Genomic DNA, 17,243 nt, shown 5'->3' with positions numbered 1-17,243 from the left:
ATTTAAGTGCCAGAAAGTCGTTTCTAAAAGTATTTGTATGGAGTGTAGCCATGTATGGAAGTGAAACATGGACGATGAATAGTTTGGACAAGAAGAGAATAGAATCTATTGAAATGTGGTGCTACAGAAGAATGCTGAAGATTAGATGCATAGATCACTTAACTAATGAGGAGGTATTGAAGAGAATTGGCGAGAAGAGAAATTTGTGGCACAACTTGACTAGTAGAAAGGGTCGGTTGGTAGGGCATATTCTCAGGCATCAAGGGATCAGTAATTTAGCATTGGAGGGCAGCGTGGAGGGTAAAAATCGTAGAGGGAGACCAAGAGATGAATACGCTAAGCAGATTCAGAAGAATGTAGGTTGCAGTAGGTACTGGGAGATGAAGAAGCTTGCACAGGATAGAGTAGCATGGAGAGCTGCATCAAACCAGTCTCAGGACTGAAGACCACAACAACAACAACAACAACCAGTCAAAATTAAGAGGGTTTGACTGCAGACTAAAACATTGAAAAATTCGCGGCATTTTAAATATACCACGTTTTTCCTAGTTTTCTTCCGGATGAAAAAATTCCCGGATTTCCCAGTTGTCCCGGGTCGTATACACCATGAAGACGCAATAGATACCTTCACTGCGCGATAACAATGGTGATCTTTTTGATGACAGCGCCACGAAGGCAGAGTTATTAAACCGTTTTCCGAATTTCTTTCACAGAAGAAGACGAAGTAAACATTCAACAACTCGAATCGAGGACAACTGCCAATATGAGTAATTCAGAAGCAGAAATTCTTGGTGCAGCAAAACAGCTTAAACCACAAGGAAGGCAAAGCCTGCGGTCCAGACTGTATACCAGTCTGTTACTCCCAGGGTATGCTGATACAATAGCTTCACACTTAGCAATCTTATACAACCGCTCGCTGGCAGAAAGCTCCGTACCCAGAGAATGGAAAGTTGCGCAAGTCACACCAATAGCCAAGGAACGGGATAAGAGTAATCCACTGAATAACAGACCCATATCACTAACCTCAGTTCGCAGTAGTATTTTGGAACACATACTGCACTCGAACACTATGAACCACCTCGAAGAATAAGATTTATTGATAAATAGCCAGCCCGGTATCAGAAAACAACTCTCTTGTGAAACAAAACTAGCTCTTTATGCCCCCTCGAACTAATGAATGCTATTGACAAGGGACGTCAATTTGATTACGTAGTTTTTAGGTTTCCATATCGCTTTTGACACCGTCCCTTCTAGTTAAATTGCGCACCTGTGGAGTTGGGTGACTGGATTCGTGATTTGAGGTTAGAAAAGTCACAGTTGGTAGTAACCGACGGAAGGCCATCGAGTAAAACAGAAGTAGCGTCTGGCGTTCTCCAAAGTAAGTGTTAAGAGGCCCTCTGCTGTTGCTGGTGTCCGTACACCACTTACGAGACAATCTGAGCGGTGCTCTTAGATAGTGTCTAGCTGGTGCTGCCACTTACCGTCATGTAATGTCATCAGATGACCAAAACGAATTGCAAAATGATTTAGACAAGATATCCAAATGGTGCAACAAGTGGCAATTGACTAAAAATCATGGGAAGTGTGAAGTCGTCCACATGAGCACGACAAAGAAACCACTAAGACGATAAATCACAAAAATCTCAGGGATATAAATTCAGCTAAATACTTAGGGATTAGAGTTGTTAATACCTTAAATTGCAACGATGACATGGATAATGTTGTGCACAAAGCAAGCTAGAGATTACGATTTACTGACAGAAGAAATAGACGACGCGACAGGTACACTAAAGAGACCGCCTACACTACACTTGTAAGGCCCTCTTCTCGAGTACTGCTGTGCAGTGTGGGACCCGCCTCAGACAGGATTCACGAAAGCGATCGAAAAAGTTCAAAGAAGGGCAGGTCGTCTTGTATTACCGCGAAATGGGTGAGACAGCGCTACGGATATGATACAGCAATTAACATGACAGTCGTCAAAACGAAGCCTTTTCTTGCTACGGCAGGACCTTCCCATGCAATTTCAATCGCCAAGTTTCTCCTCAGAGTACGATAATATTTATTTTGGCGCCCACCTACCCAGGTAGAAATGATCTTCATAATGAAACAAGGCAAGACAGAGCTCTCACGGGGAGATGTGTTTGTTTCTCCCGCAACTGTTCGAGAGTGGAACGGTAGGGGAGTAGCTTAAAGGTGGTTCGATCAACCCTCCGCCAGGCACTTAAGTGTGAATTGCAGAGTAATCATGTAGATGTAGATTTCGAATGAGCGGATCAGGATCTGCACGGCCCCTCTTACACTGGAAATGAGCTACACTCTGAGAAAGAATGTTACCACGCGCTTGCTGCTACTTCCGTGGCATCGTGCAACACGCCCTTCAGCTGCCACCTTTCTGTTTAGGAGCGCGCAGTCTGTTTTCCGACTACTCGTCCAGTCACCTATGTTTACTTTTTACGTTATTCGCAGTCTGCTCCGAAGTATTTAACGGGTTCGTCTGCCAGCATCTGAGCACAGTTATCGAAATGAAAGATATCGCATCCTCCAGCCACGCCACAGCACCCTCTAATGTAACAAATACGAGTCGCAGACCGGGGACAGCGAGTACATCAATTACCACGTTACGTGTTTTACGGCGAAGCCCTCCAACCTTTGGAGTCTTCTGCAAGTAGCGGAAACCCGTAAATACACCTGTTGGACATGAATAACAGTGGTAAATGAAATAAATGGTACTTATTCTCGGTAATTCCTGTCGTTCCCATCGCTAGTGGAACCGACACGACAATATCAGTCAGCTTTTAGAGTAATTTACCCGAGATTTTGGGGGCAGAGCGTGCCCAAGTCAAGTTCCTCATACTCAGAATAATTTTTACGAGATGTCTTACTTTTGCTGTGGGATAGTGTATTTGTGGCTTCTTAAAGCTCACCATTTCCTTTGGCCTCCAGGATTCTCACGTGTTATTTTGTTTTGTTTTTTACTGCTAATTCAGGGTCTATAAACGCACAAGGAAAAAAATTCCCGGATTTTTTCAGATATCCCGTTTAATAAAATGTAATTCTACCAGACCGAAAATACATGAAAACGTGCACTTTACATTCAACGAACAGGTGTGGAATGAAACACTTCGTTTCAAGTAAATTGACTTCCTCAGCGAGAATAGTAACGCCAAATTTCTTTAGCAAACTGACAACAATAACTTCATCGTTCTGCAAAGAGATTAATGCTTGACTGCCATAAACTTTGAAATAAAATTAAAAAAACTGAAACTAATAATATATTTTCGCCTTCACTAAGTATGTGAATGTATTATAATTCGCTTGATAGCTCCCGCCCACAGAAATACGTTTTGTGTTCATTTGACGTGGGAGCTGTATATGAAGAGGAAGCAGCCAAATCACGGAACGCAAACACTGGTCACGTGGACAGAATTCCCCCCCTTTCTCTACAACTCGGATAACTCTGCGCATGCGCGAATGCGGCAGCCAGGGCGCGCGATACAGCTAACGGCCGGAGCAGTCCGAGCAGCGGGGGGCGGGGGGAGGTACTGCTCGCAGGCGAGTCAACTGCGCATGCGCATCAGCCCGCTGGCGACTGCTCAGATGAACCTGACGTAAGGGGCTGTGACGTCACGCTCCCAGAAAGGAGTGTATTGTTACGAAGTATCACATCGTCTTCGCCCTAAGGCCTTTGACATTTTTAGCTGTGTTTTCTTGTTGTAAATGGCGCACTTCCTCTGCAACTACAGATTTATTTTTTTCCCCTCTCGTTTATGTTTCATTGCTGCAGTGTTATTCTCCAGTAGCGGAATACAGTAGCATTCTTTGCCAGAGAATCAGTTCCTAGCAGCCAAAATTACAAAAATGTATGAAAACTAAAACGATGAAAAAATTCCCGGGTTTTTCCCAGATTTCCGGTTGTCCTGGGTCGTATACACCCTGTAATTTTTCGACGTCCGTTCTTTGTACAAATATTTAGTCCTTACTTTTCTTCCGAACGTTTTTTTATGCACAAGACTCCCATTTGGTACGAAATCTCCGTACATGTTTCTGAATGTAGCCACGACTCCGAAGAAAGCAATAAACAGACCGTAACTTCCCACCCGAGACTGCTACACTTAACTATTTCCTGTACGATGTTAATGAGCCGACGCACCACAATCCCTCCTGCTTGTCCTTCGTACGTCTCTCGCTGATATGGCCACTTAGGCAGTTCTTGCTGCAGAACTGATAGCTATTTAGATGCAAGCAGGCGATCTGCGTGTGTAATTTGGTGGTGAGAGTAGTTAACACATTTGTAGTAAATTCCAAGACGCCATCACAGTACATTTATTGAAGAATGCAGTAAAACAGTTTGCATTTAAATAGGTGAAACGGTTCACCACATGAAGTTACTAAAAATCGAGACGTGTGTGTGTGTGTGTGTGTGTGTGTCGGAGGAGTTAAAAGTCTGACATGTGCCGAGATGAAATCTTGTTCAGAGCCCAAAGGCGACATTGCAGTTGTGAAAATAACTCTTACAGTAAATGGTGAATATATACATATATCATTGAAAACCGGTTCCCCTTTTATGCAGAAAGACTAATTTCTCTTGTTACCGAAACATGTTTCGGCACCTGTGTGCCATCTTGAGTGGGATTTGGTTATTGCAAGCTGTAGAAAGTGAGCATATTTTATGTTTTAATAGATCTAACAAAGTGAACCGTAAAGAAAATTTTTGTTCGTTTCTCTTGTTACCGTAATTTTTACATTACACAGTTTTGCAAGACTATCTGTATGGTGTCCTGGAATGATTGCTTGTCATCTGCAAACGCTGGAAATGTGAAATTTATCAGCAAGCTAACACATCTCTTGATTATTAAACGACATGATTTTGGCGTGTCAAAATATTTTGCTTACACATTTGTTATTAGTCAGGTTTTGTTGCGACATTCTTCTTTTGCGTTCTGAGGGCACTACACATATACACACACACACACACACACACACACACACACACACACACACACACACACACACACACACATTGTTGTGTTTGCTAACGCCGTTGGCGTTCATTTGTTGTCGAGAGTATTTGGCTGCGAATTTGAATTCTGTTTACACTATCTCTCTCTCTCTCTCTCTCTCTACGCACGCGCGCTCGCGTGCGTGTGTTCCTTTTATCTCTACTAATTTGCTGGTTTAATTTCTCGATCATATGGGACTTGCCATTATTTTCCTCTGGTATGTTTTATTGTGTGTAGCTGCTTTGTGTAATGGTGTTTGCTTACGGATGTTCTGTTCAGTCTGTGGAGTCCGAATCTGAAGCTTGTGCGTCACCGGGTGATTCGGCAGTTTGTGAACGGCGATGCTTCCTGGCTGTCGGTTTCCCGAATATTGTGAAGCCATGGGTGTTGTTCCTTTTTTGTACTGCGATATTCAGAAAATTTAGTGTGTTTTCTGTTTCCGGTCATAGCCTGGTGTGAATGTGTGGGTGTAAGTTGTTTGTTTCGCCGTGTAGCGGTTGCACACGTGACCGCCTGCTGCGCCACAGGTGGGCCCTGGCGGCCGATGCTGACTGAGGGGAAGTTGCAGGTCCGTCTCGCACCCGAGTACTGGAGGCTGGCGGGCGCGAGTCTCTCTCGCGGCCCCACGGCTGGCTCGCGAGCCCTCACCCCAGCCACTCACCGTCACGCCGCGTGGCGAATCCGCTGCCGGCGCATGCGCGGGGAACGCCTTCTCGCTCGCTGCCGCCGCCGCTGTATTCTGCACTGTTCCCTTAGCTGCAGCGTCACACTGAAACCTGAAATCTGGAAAAATAAGTTGCTGTCGATAGGGAAAGCAACCTCCCACGCTCAATCCGGCCAGTTCACTTTCGACGTCAACATTTAATGAGTGTTTCACATCGGTTGACACTTTATAAGAACCTCTTCTGTGCACACTGGACATGTATCTCTTCCCTCTCTGTAACCAGCAGGAATTCGCTTCAGTCTAGCACTGTTGTGAGAGGAACCCTCTCTTAAAAGTTAGTTGTCGTAGTGCGTTTTGTTTTTGACATCCCCACTGTACGTTCCGTCATTTTTATTAAACGTCGTAGACTCAGGTGACGAAAGTTACGAAATAACGACAAGCACATATACAGATGGCGACAGTATGGGAAAGTGTGTAATTTACATCGGCAGTCACATCTACATTTGAATTAACGTAACAGCAAGTCGCTCATTAGACTCTCACCAGCAGTTGGAAGCACTTCCTCGACTCGTGGACCAAAGTAGAGAATTTTATTTATTTTAGTTTTCGTGATAGTGTCACCTCTACGAATCTGCCTGATGTGTGACTCGTTCCGTGTGCAGTGTTGCCAAGTATGTGATATAACTCTTGCTACTAATGTGAGGTTGCAATTAAAGGCTGCAAGTATTTGCGTACTGCAGATACACTCGGCGTGAGGTCGCAACAAAAGATACATTCTGACTGAACGAGTTGTGTGCCAGTAATCTGAGTATGGTGGAGTATATGCTGGTGTAACATACCACCACACATGCTAGCAGCATATAGTTTCCAGCAATGGGGTAATGTAGTGGACTGGTTCGAACAACGAACGTTAATGCAGCTGCATGATGTGGTAGACAACCAACAATATTGCGCCATTCGTGTTTTTAAAGAGTTTGATTTGTGACGTTTTGAAATGCAGGCGGTCGTGATAGATGTCGGCCGTGTTCTTGTAAGTTGCTAGCATATGTTGTACACCGTGATGAAGACAATCTTGGGAGAGACAAGTGGTGCTTAGTAATAGTGGAGTGTTTTTCAGTTATTACTCATCTTTTGCAAAAACTGATCGTGTAGTATTTTACAGACTAAATCGTCAAAAGAAGGGCTCCTCACGTTAGTTTACAGGTATCTCTCGTCGTTGCAGTTGTCACTGTGTTACCGGAGTTGTCATACACAGCACAAAATCGTATGTACAAATAAATGAACAAAGGATTGATTTTTGTATTCTTTATTTGAAAGACCAACAGATATGATGTAACTGATTGTACTTCCTGAATGCCGTATGTCAGCGTTGTGTCAGCATATCCACCAGCTCCTGATTTCCCCTCTGCCTGGCGAGGTACATGGGGGTCCTGCCATCCACATCCAGGACCCCCCTGTCCGCCCCCGCCAGGAGCAGCTCAGCCGCCGCCTCTGCGTGGCCCCTCTCTGCCGCCCTGTGCAGCGGCGTCTGCCCCCACTGATCCCTGGCGTTGGGGTCAGCAGAGGCGCCGACCAGCAGCCGCACCACACCAGCGTCGCCACTGTATGCAGCCCAGTGCAGGGGCGTGCCCTGATCCAGGCTGTGCCTGGCGTCGACCTCCGCGCCGGCGCCGACGAGGCAGCTGGCCGCCGCCACGTGACCCCGGGATGCTGCCCAGTGCAGGGCGGTCAGGCTGTTCCCCAACCCCTCATCCCTCGCCCGCACGTCCGCCCCCGCCGCCAGCAACTCGCGCAGCTGCTCCGCCGCGCCCTGCCTGGCCGCCTCTATCAGCCTCCTCCCTCTCTCCTGTTGAGAGAGGCTCCTGCACAAAACATCGACACTCTCTCACTCTACTACACACACACACACACACACACACACACACACACACACACACACAAAGAATGAAAGAAACCGTCACAGACGCCAAACTGCTGCCAGTCCTGAATACACTTCTGCCCAGCCACGAGTTACAAATCTAGAAATCTTCCCTCTGTGATACAGATCAACCAGCGTATCGCAGAACATACATACCAGTATCCCATAATTGAAATCTGCATCCACTTCCCATTAAAAATTGGTGCACTGCATCCCATTACAAGCTGTTTTAACTTTTCCTCCTAATTCACTCCAAAAAGTCACCTCCTGTGACCTCAGCATGCTGTTGTTAGCCGATCTTTGAGCTTCAGAGAAACATACCTCTAATGCTAGCTTGTGTTTAGAGCAATCCTTTCCGACACTTGGGAAGAAAACACAGGCAAGTAGTGACATCTCTAATTACTGAAATACAACTTCCTCGTCTGTTAACAAAACGTAGGTTGCAACACGGGCAATATTATTGAAAGCGAGAGATGTGAATATTTGATCCAATACTGCGTTTATGTATTACTCTACATAAATGTTGTCTTCATCAAAATATTCTTTATTACATGTGAATAGAATTCTTCCTGTGTCTCCTCCGCTTCCTCATACAATTCTGGAAGTTTTGCTGTGATACCCTGTAGTTCTCGTCTCTGTATGAAAAAGACAGCCCTTTACGGTTCGTCTTAATTTTTAGGAACAAAATTTCACATCGGGTGATGGTGCAGGCAAGGCCGTCACCACAGTATGGTTTGTAGCCAAACACCCACGAGCACACAACGAATTCTAAGCAGATGCGTTATCGCAGTGCAGAAATCATCAACTGTTCCGACACAAATCTAGAGGTTTTTTTTTCGGATTGCGTCATGCCGCTGGCGTTCAGCTTGTAGGTTTTACTGCTTGCTGACCGTTTCACCTTGTGACAGGAATTCGTGGTGCACCAAACTGTTGAAATCGAAAAATATTTACATCAGTCGTAAACACTTGCCGTACTGATAGTAGATTCGACAAAAGCAAAATCTAATGTCTCTAAAAGGTTGATGAATTTGACTCCGTTCGCATAGCCAAATGTAGTACAAACGCGATAATCCGCATTTACATTAAACAAATACTCGCCGATTCAACTAACACACCAATAACCTTTCCAAGATGTGACCACAGACTAAATATCCCATTTACCTGGTCTACACATACTTTTCACGCACGTTTACCAACACAACGTCAAAAAAGTCGTGCGAATCTCAGTTATAAAAAACGCAAAATGGCGAATTCCCCGTTACTTTTGAGCACTACTCGTGTCGCAAGAGTTGTCGCGTTTAACCGGACCGCATCAAAGGAAAAGCTTAGATTCTCCAGTACAGCTGCACTGTGTTTTGTTTAAAAACCGTATCGGATGGAATGTATCCGCCAATTCTGGATGAAGTTGTAGACGAACAGGCACCCGCTTTTATATTTCTAAGAGATACGGGAACGCTGACATTTGATTCCTGTTCCCGTGTTGGTGCAATTCACTCCGTAATGTGTTTTTTCTGGACAGGGTAGTCGCTGAGGTGGGAGTGAGCGCCGCCAGGCTGTGTGGCCAGACTGGGTCGCCGGGACAGCACTGTGGAGCGGAGAGGGCGCACGACTTGACGGACACACTGTACCGCGTCCAGGGCAGAGGGCGGCCAGGGCAGGCGACCCTCACAAGCGACGCCCCCTACCGCCTGTCAGCGACTGTCCAACACATTTCAGTATGTGCTCAAAGTATTTAAATAAAGTGTATTCCGTCTACGTACAATTGCGAGTAGTTTGTAATTTCGACCTGAGACCAGGTGTTTCACCATCAGGAAGCAACCGCGTGCCTTCAGGCAGAGACCAGGTCGAATGTTAGTCGTGCGACAGCCGTGTCTGCAGACGCAGGCGGCTGCGGCGTGGCGCACGCGATCTGCAGGAAGGGCCGAGCGTCGGCCGGGCTGCCCCCTCTACTCGGCTGGCTCGCCTGCAAGGGTTGCCGCCGTCTTCTCTGATGGCCGCAATTGGCAGACTTCGGCTGCGGGACGGTAGTCGGCGCTACACCAGGATATTTTTAAAAGTATGGAGTATACAATACATCGATATTTATTAAAATATCGATACCGACTCTCGATATGTTGAAAAAAGTGTGTATCCGCAGACAAAATATCGCGACACTCCTGCCTATAAAAATATCGGCTGCACATTGTAAATATACTGCTGCTTGTAGAGTTGAACTATCGACTTATTATTACATATTCTGTACACCAACAATGTAACAGGGCGTATACATGGACAAGGAAAAAAAATTCACACACTTTTCCTCGGCTTGTCGGTTAAAAATAGACTTTCTCCCGGATCAATATACACTTTTTCCGTGTTAAGCGACACTATACTCTTCCTCCCCACTGTAAAACTCATCACTTCTTTGATTGTTGCACCGACATAGAATTCCCCGGCACTTTAGAAAACGAAATTCAACGAAAAAAACTTTATGAAAGACCTTTGATGTCGTGCATTTGTTCCTATTATGGAGGTATAAATTCGGATTGCACTAAACACCGCATGTTACTTTCCGATGCATTGAAATCGAGATTGCGGTGAGCTTTTGTAAGCCAGCCATAGCTCAAGTCACGTGATCTAGCCAGCTGATGACAGCACACGACACGCGATGTAGTCAGCCAATAGCAACATCACTCAAGTACTGCCAACACACAAATGAGAAAAGTTGACAGTTTAAATCAATATACACAGCAGTCACATATAATATTGGTCTCAAAGATTAATAAGCTCCAAGAGAAGCTAATGCTGCACATGTAATGTTGATCTGTGCGCGTTTTACACTTTAATACACGTCACACTAACCTGCCAGTAAATTTTTAGTAGCGACCCTAATGTCATCTTCTGGGCTCGAAATTCCTCTAAATGGCTCGTCACCAAGGAGTTCATTTTTAAATGAGAGTCAAACGCTCTATGATTGAATAAATTCATCGTACATTCTCGCACACAGTTCATCTTGCGTAAAAGGAAATTTACGCTGTACGTTTTTCAAACCACCATTCTCAGTATTTTCCCGCGACCTGTTAGAAATATGAGGTTCATTTCAGCAGCTGACAGAGAGCGCCAGGTGGAAGGAGTGACCGCGCTTGCGCAGCTACGATGACGCAGGAGGCCCACATGTTCGTACGTGTGAAGCTCTGAAAGATCTTACATTATGCTACAAAAGAAACAAGACACCGGAGGATTACTTTAAGAGCATCCGGATTTCGTGCACCACACTAAAATGCATAATTCGGCTTAAAGTGCACATTCCTAAGTCGAGATTCCGATGTAAATTTTCTTGCATCACCACTACTGCATTACATCATGTTTGGTTCTTTATTACGGTATAATGCCATAAGTGCACTTGATGCGCAGCAAACAGTTGAAACTAGCCAATAGTGTGAAATTAAACACTTTGTTTCAAATAAACTGACTGCCTCAAGGGAAAAGATTAATAAAAGCCAAATCTCTTTAGCGAACCTTGAAAAATAACTTTATTCTTCTGCAAGGCGATTAATGCTTGACTGTCGAACGCGGAAATAAAATCTGAAACTAGTAACATACTTTAGCCTTCCTTGATTATGCTAACTTATTGTAACTCAGTTGATAGCTCCCGGTGACAAAAATCCGTTTTGCTTTAATTTAACGTGAGAGCAATAAACGAGGAGGAAACAGTAAAACCGCTGAACGTATACACAGGCCACGTGGGGGCGACCCACCCGCCCACCACAGCTCGGGCTGCTCTCTGCACCAGCCCCGGGTCCACCGCATTTCCCAAGGGCAGCGACCTCAGATGGCGGCTCCCAGCCACACTTCTGTAACCACAACAGGGAGGAGGGACTGCTCACACGCCACTCAACTGCGCATGCGCGAGAGGCATGCCCGCACCTGTTCAGACGAATACTTTGCTGTTGGCAGACGCTTGTATGAGCACTGTGTTTTGTTGTTGTATGTGGCGCATTTCCTTAGAAACTTAAGTTTTATTTTCGTTTCTTTTCTGTAGTTCGTGTTTTGTTGCTGCAGAATTATTCTGCAGTGGTAGGGTACAGCGAGAGTTTAAAGTAAAACGTTGGACGTTCAGGCATACCAATAAACACTTTGCTAAAAATGCTACCTGCACGCAGGTGGCACAATGAAAGGGGGCCTGATGGGTCCATTGTCCGCTTTAGTCACACTTCGGGTTTGCCCGGAACACTTCATGCCTGCTCCCCTGTTCTTTCATTTCTGCAAACCCCAGCGACCTACCAGCTGCATTCTCTTCACCGTGAACCACCATCACCTAGTCGATAAGATCTGAGGTCATTCTCCAAACATACTCAACAGAAACTTCCTGGCAGATTAAAATTGTGTGCCGGACCGAGACTCGAACTCGGGACCTATGCCTTTCGCGGGCAAGTGCTCTACCGACTGAGCTACCCAAGCACGACTCACGCCCCGTCCTCACAGCTTTAATTCCACCAGTACCTCGTCTCCTACCTTCCAAACTTCACAGAAGCTCTCCTGCGAACCTTGCAGAACTAGCACTCCTGGAAGAAAGGATATTGCGGAGACAAGGCTTAGCCACAGCCTGCGGTATGTTTCTAGAATGAATTCTATATACTGAACAGGTTCAAGCCCATTCCTCTTGCTATTGACTGGTGACTGGCCACTGATGTAGAATTACTACACAAGACGAACAACTGCTACATCGGAATAATGATGATGTACTTTTCACTGCGGATTGACTTGGGTTTATTCATATTTGTATCATAGTGGTGAAATATTGCATTAGTTTCCTTCAGCATAGTTGTATATGCTTCACGGTCATCAGGCGTGTAGTCTTCGAACGCTACTTTTTTTCGGGTTAGCAGTTTCATGAATTCATTGCTGGCACTGAAAACTGCTACCTTTGACAGAAATAGTGTCATTGTTAAACGTTAGTTCGCTTCAAATGGTTCAAATGGCTCTGAGCACTATGGGACTTAACATCTATGGTCATCAGTCCCCTAGAACTTAGAACTACTTAAACCTAACTAACCTAAGGACAGCACATAACACCCAGCCATCACGAGGCAGAGAAAATCCCTGACCCCGCCGGGAATCGAACCCGGGAACCCGGGCGTGGGAAGCGAGAACGCTACCGCACGACCACGAGATGCGGGCGTTAGTTCGGAACCGCCCATGTAGTGCTTTCGACTGTCAAACCTTAAGCCAAATACTGTACGACGAGACCGCCCAAGCATTTTCATACTTTCACCCCAAGATAAGGTGTTGTTTAGTTTCTAACAGCCTTCATCTTCTCCCGGTCTTCTTCCTCAATTTGCTACAGCGAGGGCTCAAGCCTTTTACTTGTCTTTGGCGAGATCGAATCATCACCCATAAATAAACTTCTTTCAAAAGGTTATTCCTCAGTTGTAGGCGGAATAGGACACACATTGTCATAATTCCCTTCCTAAGGAATTAGCTCTTTCAACCTCTCGACTTTTCGCTATAGCACCAGTAACTTCTTTCTCTAAAGCATTCAGTTTATCCGTCACAGGCTGGACGCCTTTCTTATACTCCTCGTATTCTTTTATCGGCTTCGTCTTCCACTCGTTGAACTAACTTTTCAGCTGTTCAAACGTCCTGTTCTTCGCTTGTTTAGCAAGCTTTTAATCGGACTTTGCAAATACATTTAAGGAGAAATTTTAAAAAGAAACAGGTCCTCACGTTTCCTGTGATTCTTATCGTCGATAAACCGCAAGAATTTAACAGAATTCGATATCGTGAACGTCACAGCCATTGACATTCTTGTAACCTTTATATATCTTAAGTGTGCCTTTCAGCGTTTCATAGTCCTCGTCATTCGGCACATTGTTGTATCTATCTGCTGAAAATCTTACACTCGCAATCGAGCTCTAGATGTGTTTTATATCCATTTATTGTATTTACGTGCTAGCATTTATAATTTTGTACAAATGTCCTCCTTAGTCGGCAAGTCTTATGACCCACTGGCGAGATTATAGAATTAGATGAACAGAATAATCTCTCGTTCGAGGCGAAAGATGTATGTGAAGTTCTCGAGTATGCAAATTCTAGACACGCCTTGAAAGATAATGTTAGAGAAAAAGATACCTCTCAATAAAAAAAATTGTAGTGTAGCTGTGAGCGGCAAATTTTGTCAATGAAACCGGACTCCACATTTTAGTCCTAAAGTCAACAATGCCTCTCACTGTTAAATTTAGTGATTGGGTGTTTGACGAAGTCTTGCCTTCCATTAGGGCGGGTGTACAAGGGAGAACTTTTGTCGTGCAACTGTCTCGCCTTTTGCACAGAGTCTGTACAATCATATGTAAGAGCACACACGCACAGCGACTCCCCAGAGTCAACTTTTCAGTTGCTCCGGCCGCCGACAGAAGGGCGAACCAACTGCCCCCCCCCCCCCCCTTCCCCACAGGATACACGAGCGCGTGTGCTCGGCCGACAATGCAGTCGCCATCTCTGCTGCCTGCAGTTGGAAACTTGCGAGTTCGTACACTGGCTGTTGTGAGGGACAAAGACATCGATACTGAACTGATCGTAAATGAAGTTTTGAAATTTTGAAAGATTATTCTGACGCTAATTTGAAAAGCAAAGTGTGGGAAGAACTGTGTGTAGTACAATCTGGGGACATCCTCCGCAAAAGAACGCCAAGCAGACAAGTTTTTATTTTGCAGAGTTGCTTTTATTGACATACTTTCAACATTATTATTATCTTACACTTCTTAAAAATGTTTTGTGGATATAACAAGTAAGTTTTTCAGTATTGTTGAATCGTAGCGAAATCAGAGTCCATTGCACTGCCATGGAACAGATCCTCCATGAGACGTCGAATAGGTTTTAAAATATCTGCGTATATTGACAGCAGATAAAACTCCAGCATGGTCTATAGGCTGCTGTGGACATTCGTAAGCAATATCTGTAAAGTCTGTTTCATGTCTTCTGCGTACAAAATTGTGGAGCACACAACATGCTTTAATTATTGTACGACAGAAATCGACGGTAACATCATTAAGGTCTACGGAAAAATGTGCCATTTGTTCAGCAGTATGCCACATGTGCATTCAACCGTATGACGAGTAGTTGTACGCCTACAGTTGAAAATTTTCTTCAACGAGGTTAGCATTTTAGTAGCAAATGGGCGCAAAATGTGCCTCAATAAAACAAAAGCTTCAGCAAATAAACAAAAAGGCATTGGTTTGCATTCTGGATCGTTACGCAACGTAAGGTTGTTCAGTATGTTCAGAAGGTTACGTCATAGCTTTTCGCCCATATTAGAATTATTAAAAACTGCAGAATCACCTGCTGCTCCATTTGCACCGACATCTATGAAGAGAAATAGGTTTTCAGCATCGACCCGTGCCATCAATACCACAGGAAAGTTTTTTTTATAAGTTAAAACTTCTGAGCCAGAACTTTGAAGTTGTATTATTCGAATACGTTTTCCATCTGTATCATGTTGCAGAAATGGGTGTTTTTATAGAACTGTTCTGCCAACAACTCTTCCTCACATTCTTTGGCATAACCATACATTGCATATTTCAGTGCATGTCGCTTTCACTCATTTGCAGACTGTGCTATCACAAATGAAGTAGTTGTATGGAAGATCATTTAAACTTGATCCAGTTGCTGGATACCTGAAAAGTTGTGAGACTGAATAATAGTAGTTTTCATTTTTATTTCACGAAAATAAATTAACATCTACAACAATGTCAAACATTTCAATTTATTGTCCATTTCCTAGGAACACTGGTACAACAACGGCGGAAAAATCGAAGGACATGCTCAGCAAGAAAATTGCGTGAGCAAAAATTGGCCAAGTCGGGACAACCAGCAGCGGAAAGCGTGAAAGTACAAATCAACTTATTTCTTCTACCAACCGTAGAAGTACGTGATGCAAGTGGAAATGCTGAAACAGTAATAAGCAATGAGGAACCTGAGGAAACAGAACCTTCAAAGACCACAAACCTTCAAAGGCCACCCATTGTTCTATTTCCACATGCCTCCTACAATCCAAAGAAGAAAAGTTACGAAGAAACTTTACTCGATATACTTCGAGAGAAGAAAGAAACTGCTTCCTCAATGGATGACCCTGCAACACAATTTGCATTGTCTCTCGTAGCTACGCTGACACCAATACCCACACACGAAATGATTGATGCACAAATTGAGGTTCTTCAGGTAGTGAGACTTTTCCAGGACACGTGTGTACCAAATGACACATGTGATAGTTCCAGTCGTGGCGTTCGGTCTTCTAGCTTCTCCACCCCTGCACGAGTGTTTACTGGAACATCTGTGTCTGACAATTAACCTACTGCCGGAAACAGCTCCTAAACCATCCTTACCTCTCCTCATGACAGACAGTGTATACTCATACCCGACAAATTTTTCTGTGCCTCCACATGGATCAGAAACTATGAACGATGTCACTACACGCAACAGTGTTTAAACTTTATACCTGCTCTCATTTTCTGCAATTTCCATCAGTTGCTTTGGACATCTTTTATACAAAATGTAATGATTACTGTTACTAACTGGATTGCTCGAATTAATAAATATGAAACTAAATAAAAATGTGTAATTTCAAAGCAGAAGCAACAATAAAGCAACAGAGACGAAATGGATGCGCGACAGTAAGTCTTCCGTGTACGCCTGCCCTTAGAAAACACAGTGAGTACAGAATTAAAGAGATGTATCGAGGCCAAATAATTCACTTCGAAAGTTTGAACAGTAATTTACATCAATTACTACCTCATCTTGTCCCTAAAAATGAAAATTTGAAACATGTTTGCACTCTCAAAATTATTTGACAATGACTGCGATTACACTTACCGTGTCATGAGACTGCAGAGAAGAAATTTGCAAAGGCATCACGGTCAGACGCCACAAATAGAGAAGAAATGCCGAGGGTCGAGTACATTCCAAATTCGATAAATCTCAACCAAAGAATGAAGGAAAACTTGAGCACTGACTACCACATGAACTATTTCAATATAGAGGATGATGACTACACCAGAGACGAACTGGTTAACGATATCAAATATCTCCGTGAGGCTAAGTTGTTAGCATAATTTTGTAATGGGTCGAGATCCGTTAAAATTGTTGAAAAAAGTGCAAAACCTTCGGTGTCACCTGAAGGAAACCCCGGAGGGATTTTTTTGTTTCAAGTCCTCTCTCATCTTCCACCTTCCAGGGTTTTCTCTCTCTCTCTATGATCCGCGACGTGATGGGAGCTGCTCCTTCTTGCATCTGTCGCCCGTCTTTAACTGGGGGGGGCAGAACACAGGAACAGTGGCGACTCGCTAGCCTGAGGCAGACCAGGGAGCGAGGTCAAGCATTTGCAACTTGTACATACGGTTGGTGCAGCGATGAAGCACATTCTGAAAGCACCTACAGTCACCTTATTTCTCGCACGAAATGTGTGGTTTTTGCCAGATAGTTGCAACTCTTTTGAAGAGACCAAACACAAACTTCAATTCTCTCTAATTTTCCGCTGGCATGACCGTCCCATCTGCATTTCCGTAACGAGTAAAGCAAAACACGTACTGCAGTAATTTACACAGTGCAAACCTCGGCGACATCTGTTGACGGAAGAGAGCAGCTGCAGACAACGCCGCCACATCCTGCTTCCCTTAGTGTGCCACAG

At 44.4% G+C, this 17,243-nt stretch overlaps 2 protein-coding genes across 2 annotated transcripts in view; both read right to left on the bottom strand.

Annotated features, from left to right (window-relative positions):
• Window positions 1-17,243, bottom strand: part of LOC126213041 (poly [ADP-ribose] polymerase tankyrase-1-like) — an 881,088-nt gene that overhangs the window by 797,122 nt on the left and 66,723 nt on the right. The gene's annotated exons all lie outside the window — the stretch shown is intronic.
• Window positions 7,028-17,243, bottom strand: part of LOC126213350 (BTB/POZ domain-containing protein 19-like) — a 76,547-nt gene continuing 66,331 nt past the window's right edge. Inside the window, exon 4 of the mRNA XM_049941048.1 lies at window positions 7,028-7,526. Within this exon, the coding sequence (XP_049797005.1) occupies window positions 7,028-7,526 (499 nt within the window). The remainder of the gene's footprint in view (window positions 7,527-17,243) is intronic.

This window comes from Schistocerca nitens, chromosome 11, assembly GCF_023898315.1.
Source record: "Schistocerca nitens isolate TAMUIC-IGC-003100 chromosome 11, iqSchNite1.1, whole genome shotgun sequence".
NCBI lineage: Eukaryota > Metazoa > Arthropoda > Insecta > Orthoptera > Acrididae > Schistocerca > Schistocerca nitens.
This window is presented reverse-complemented; position numbering and strand designations above follow the sequence as displayed.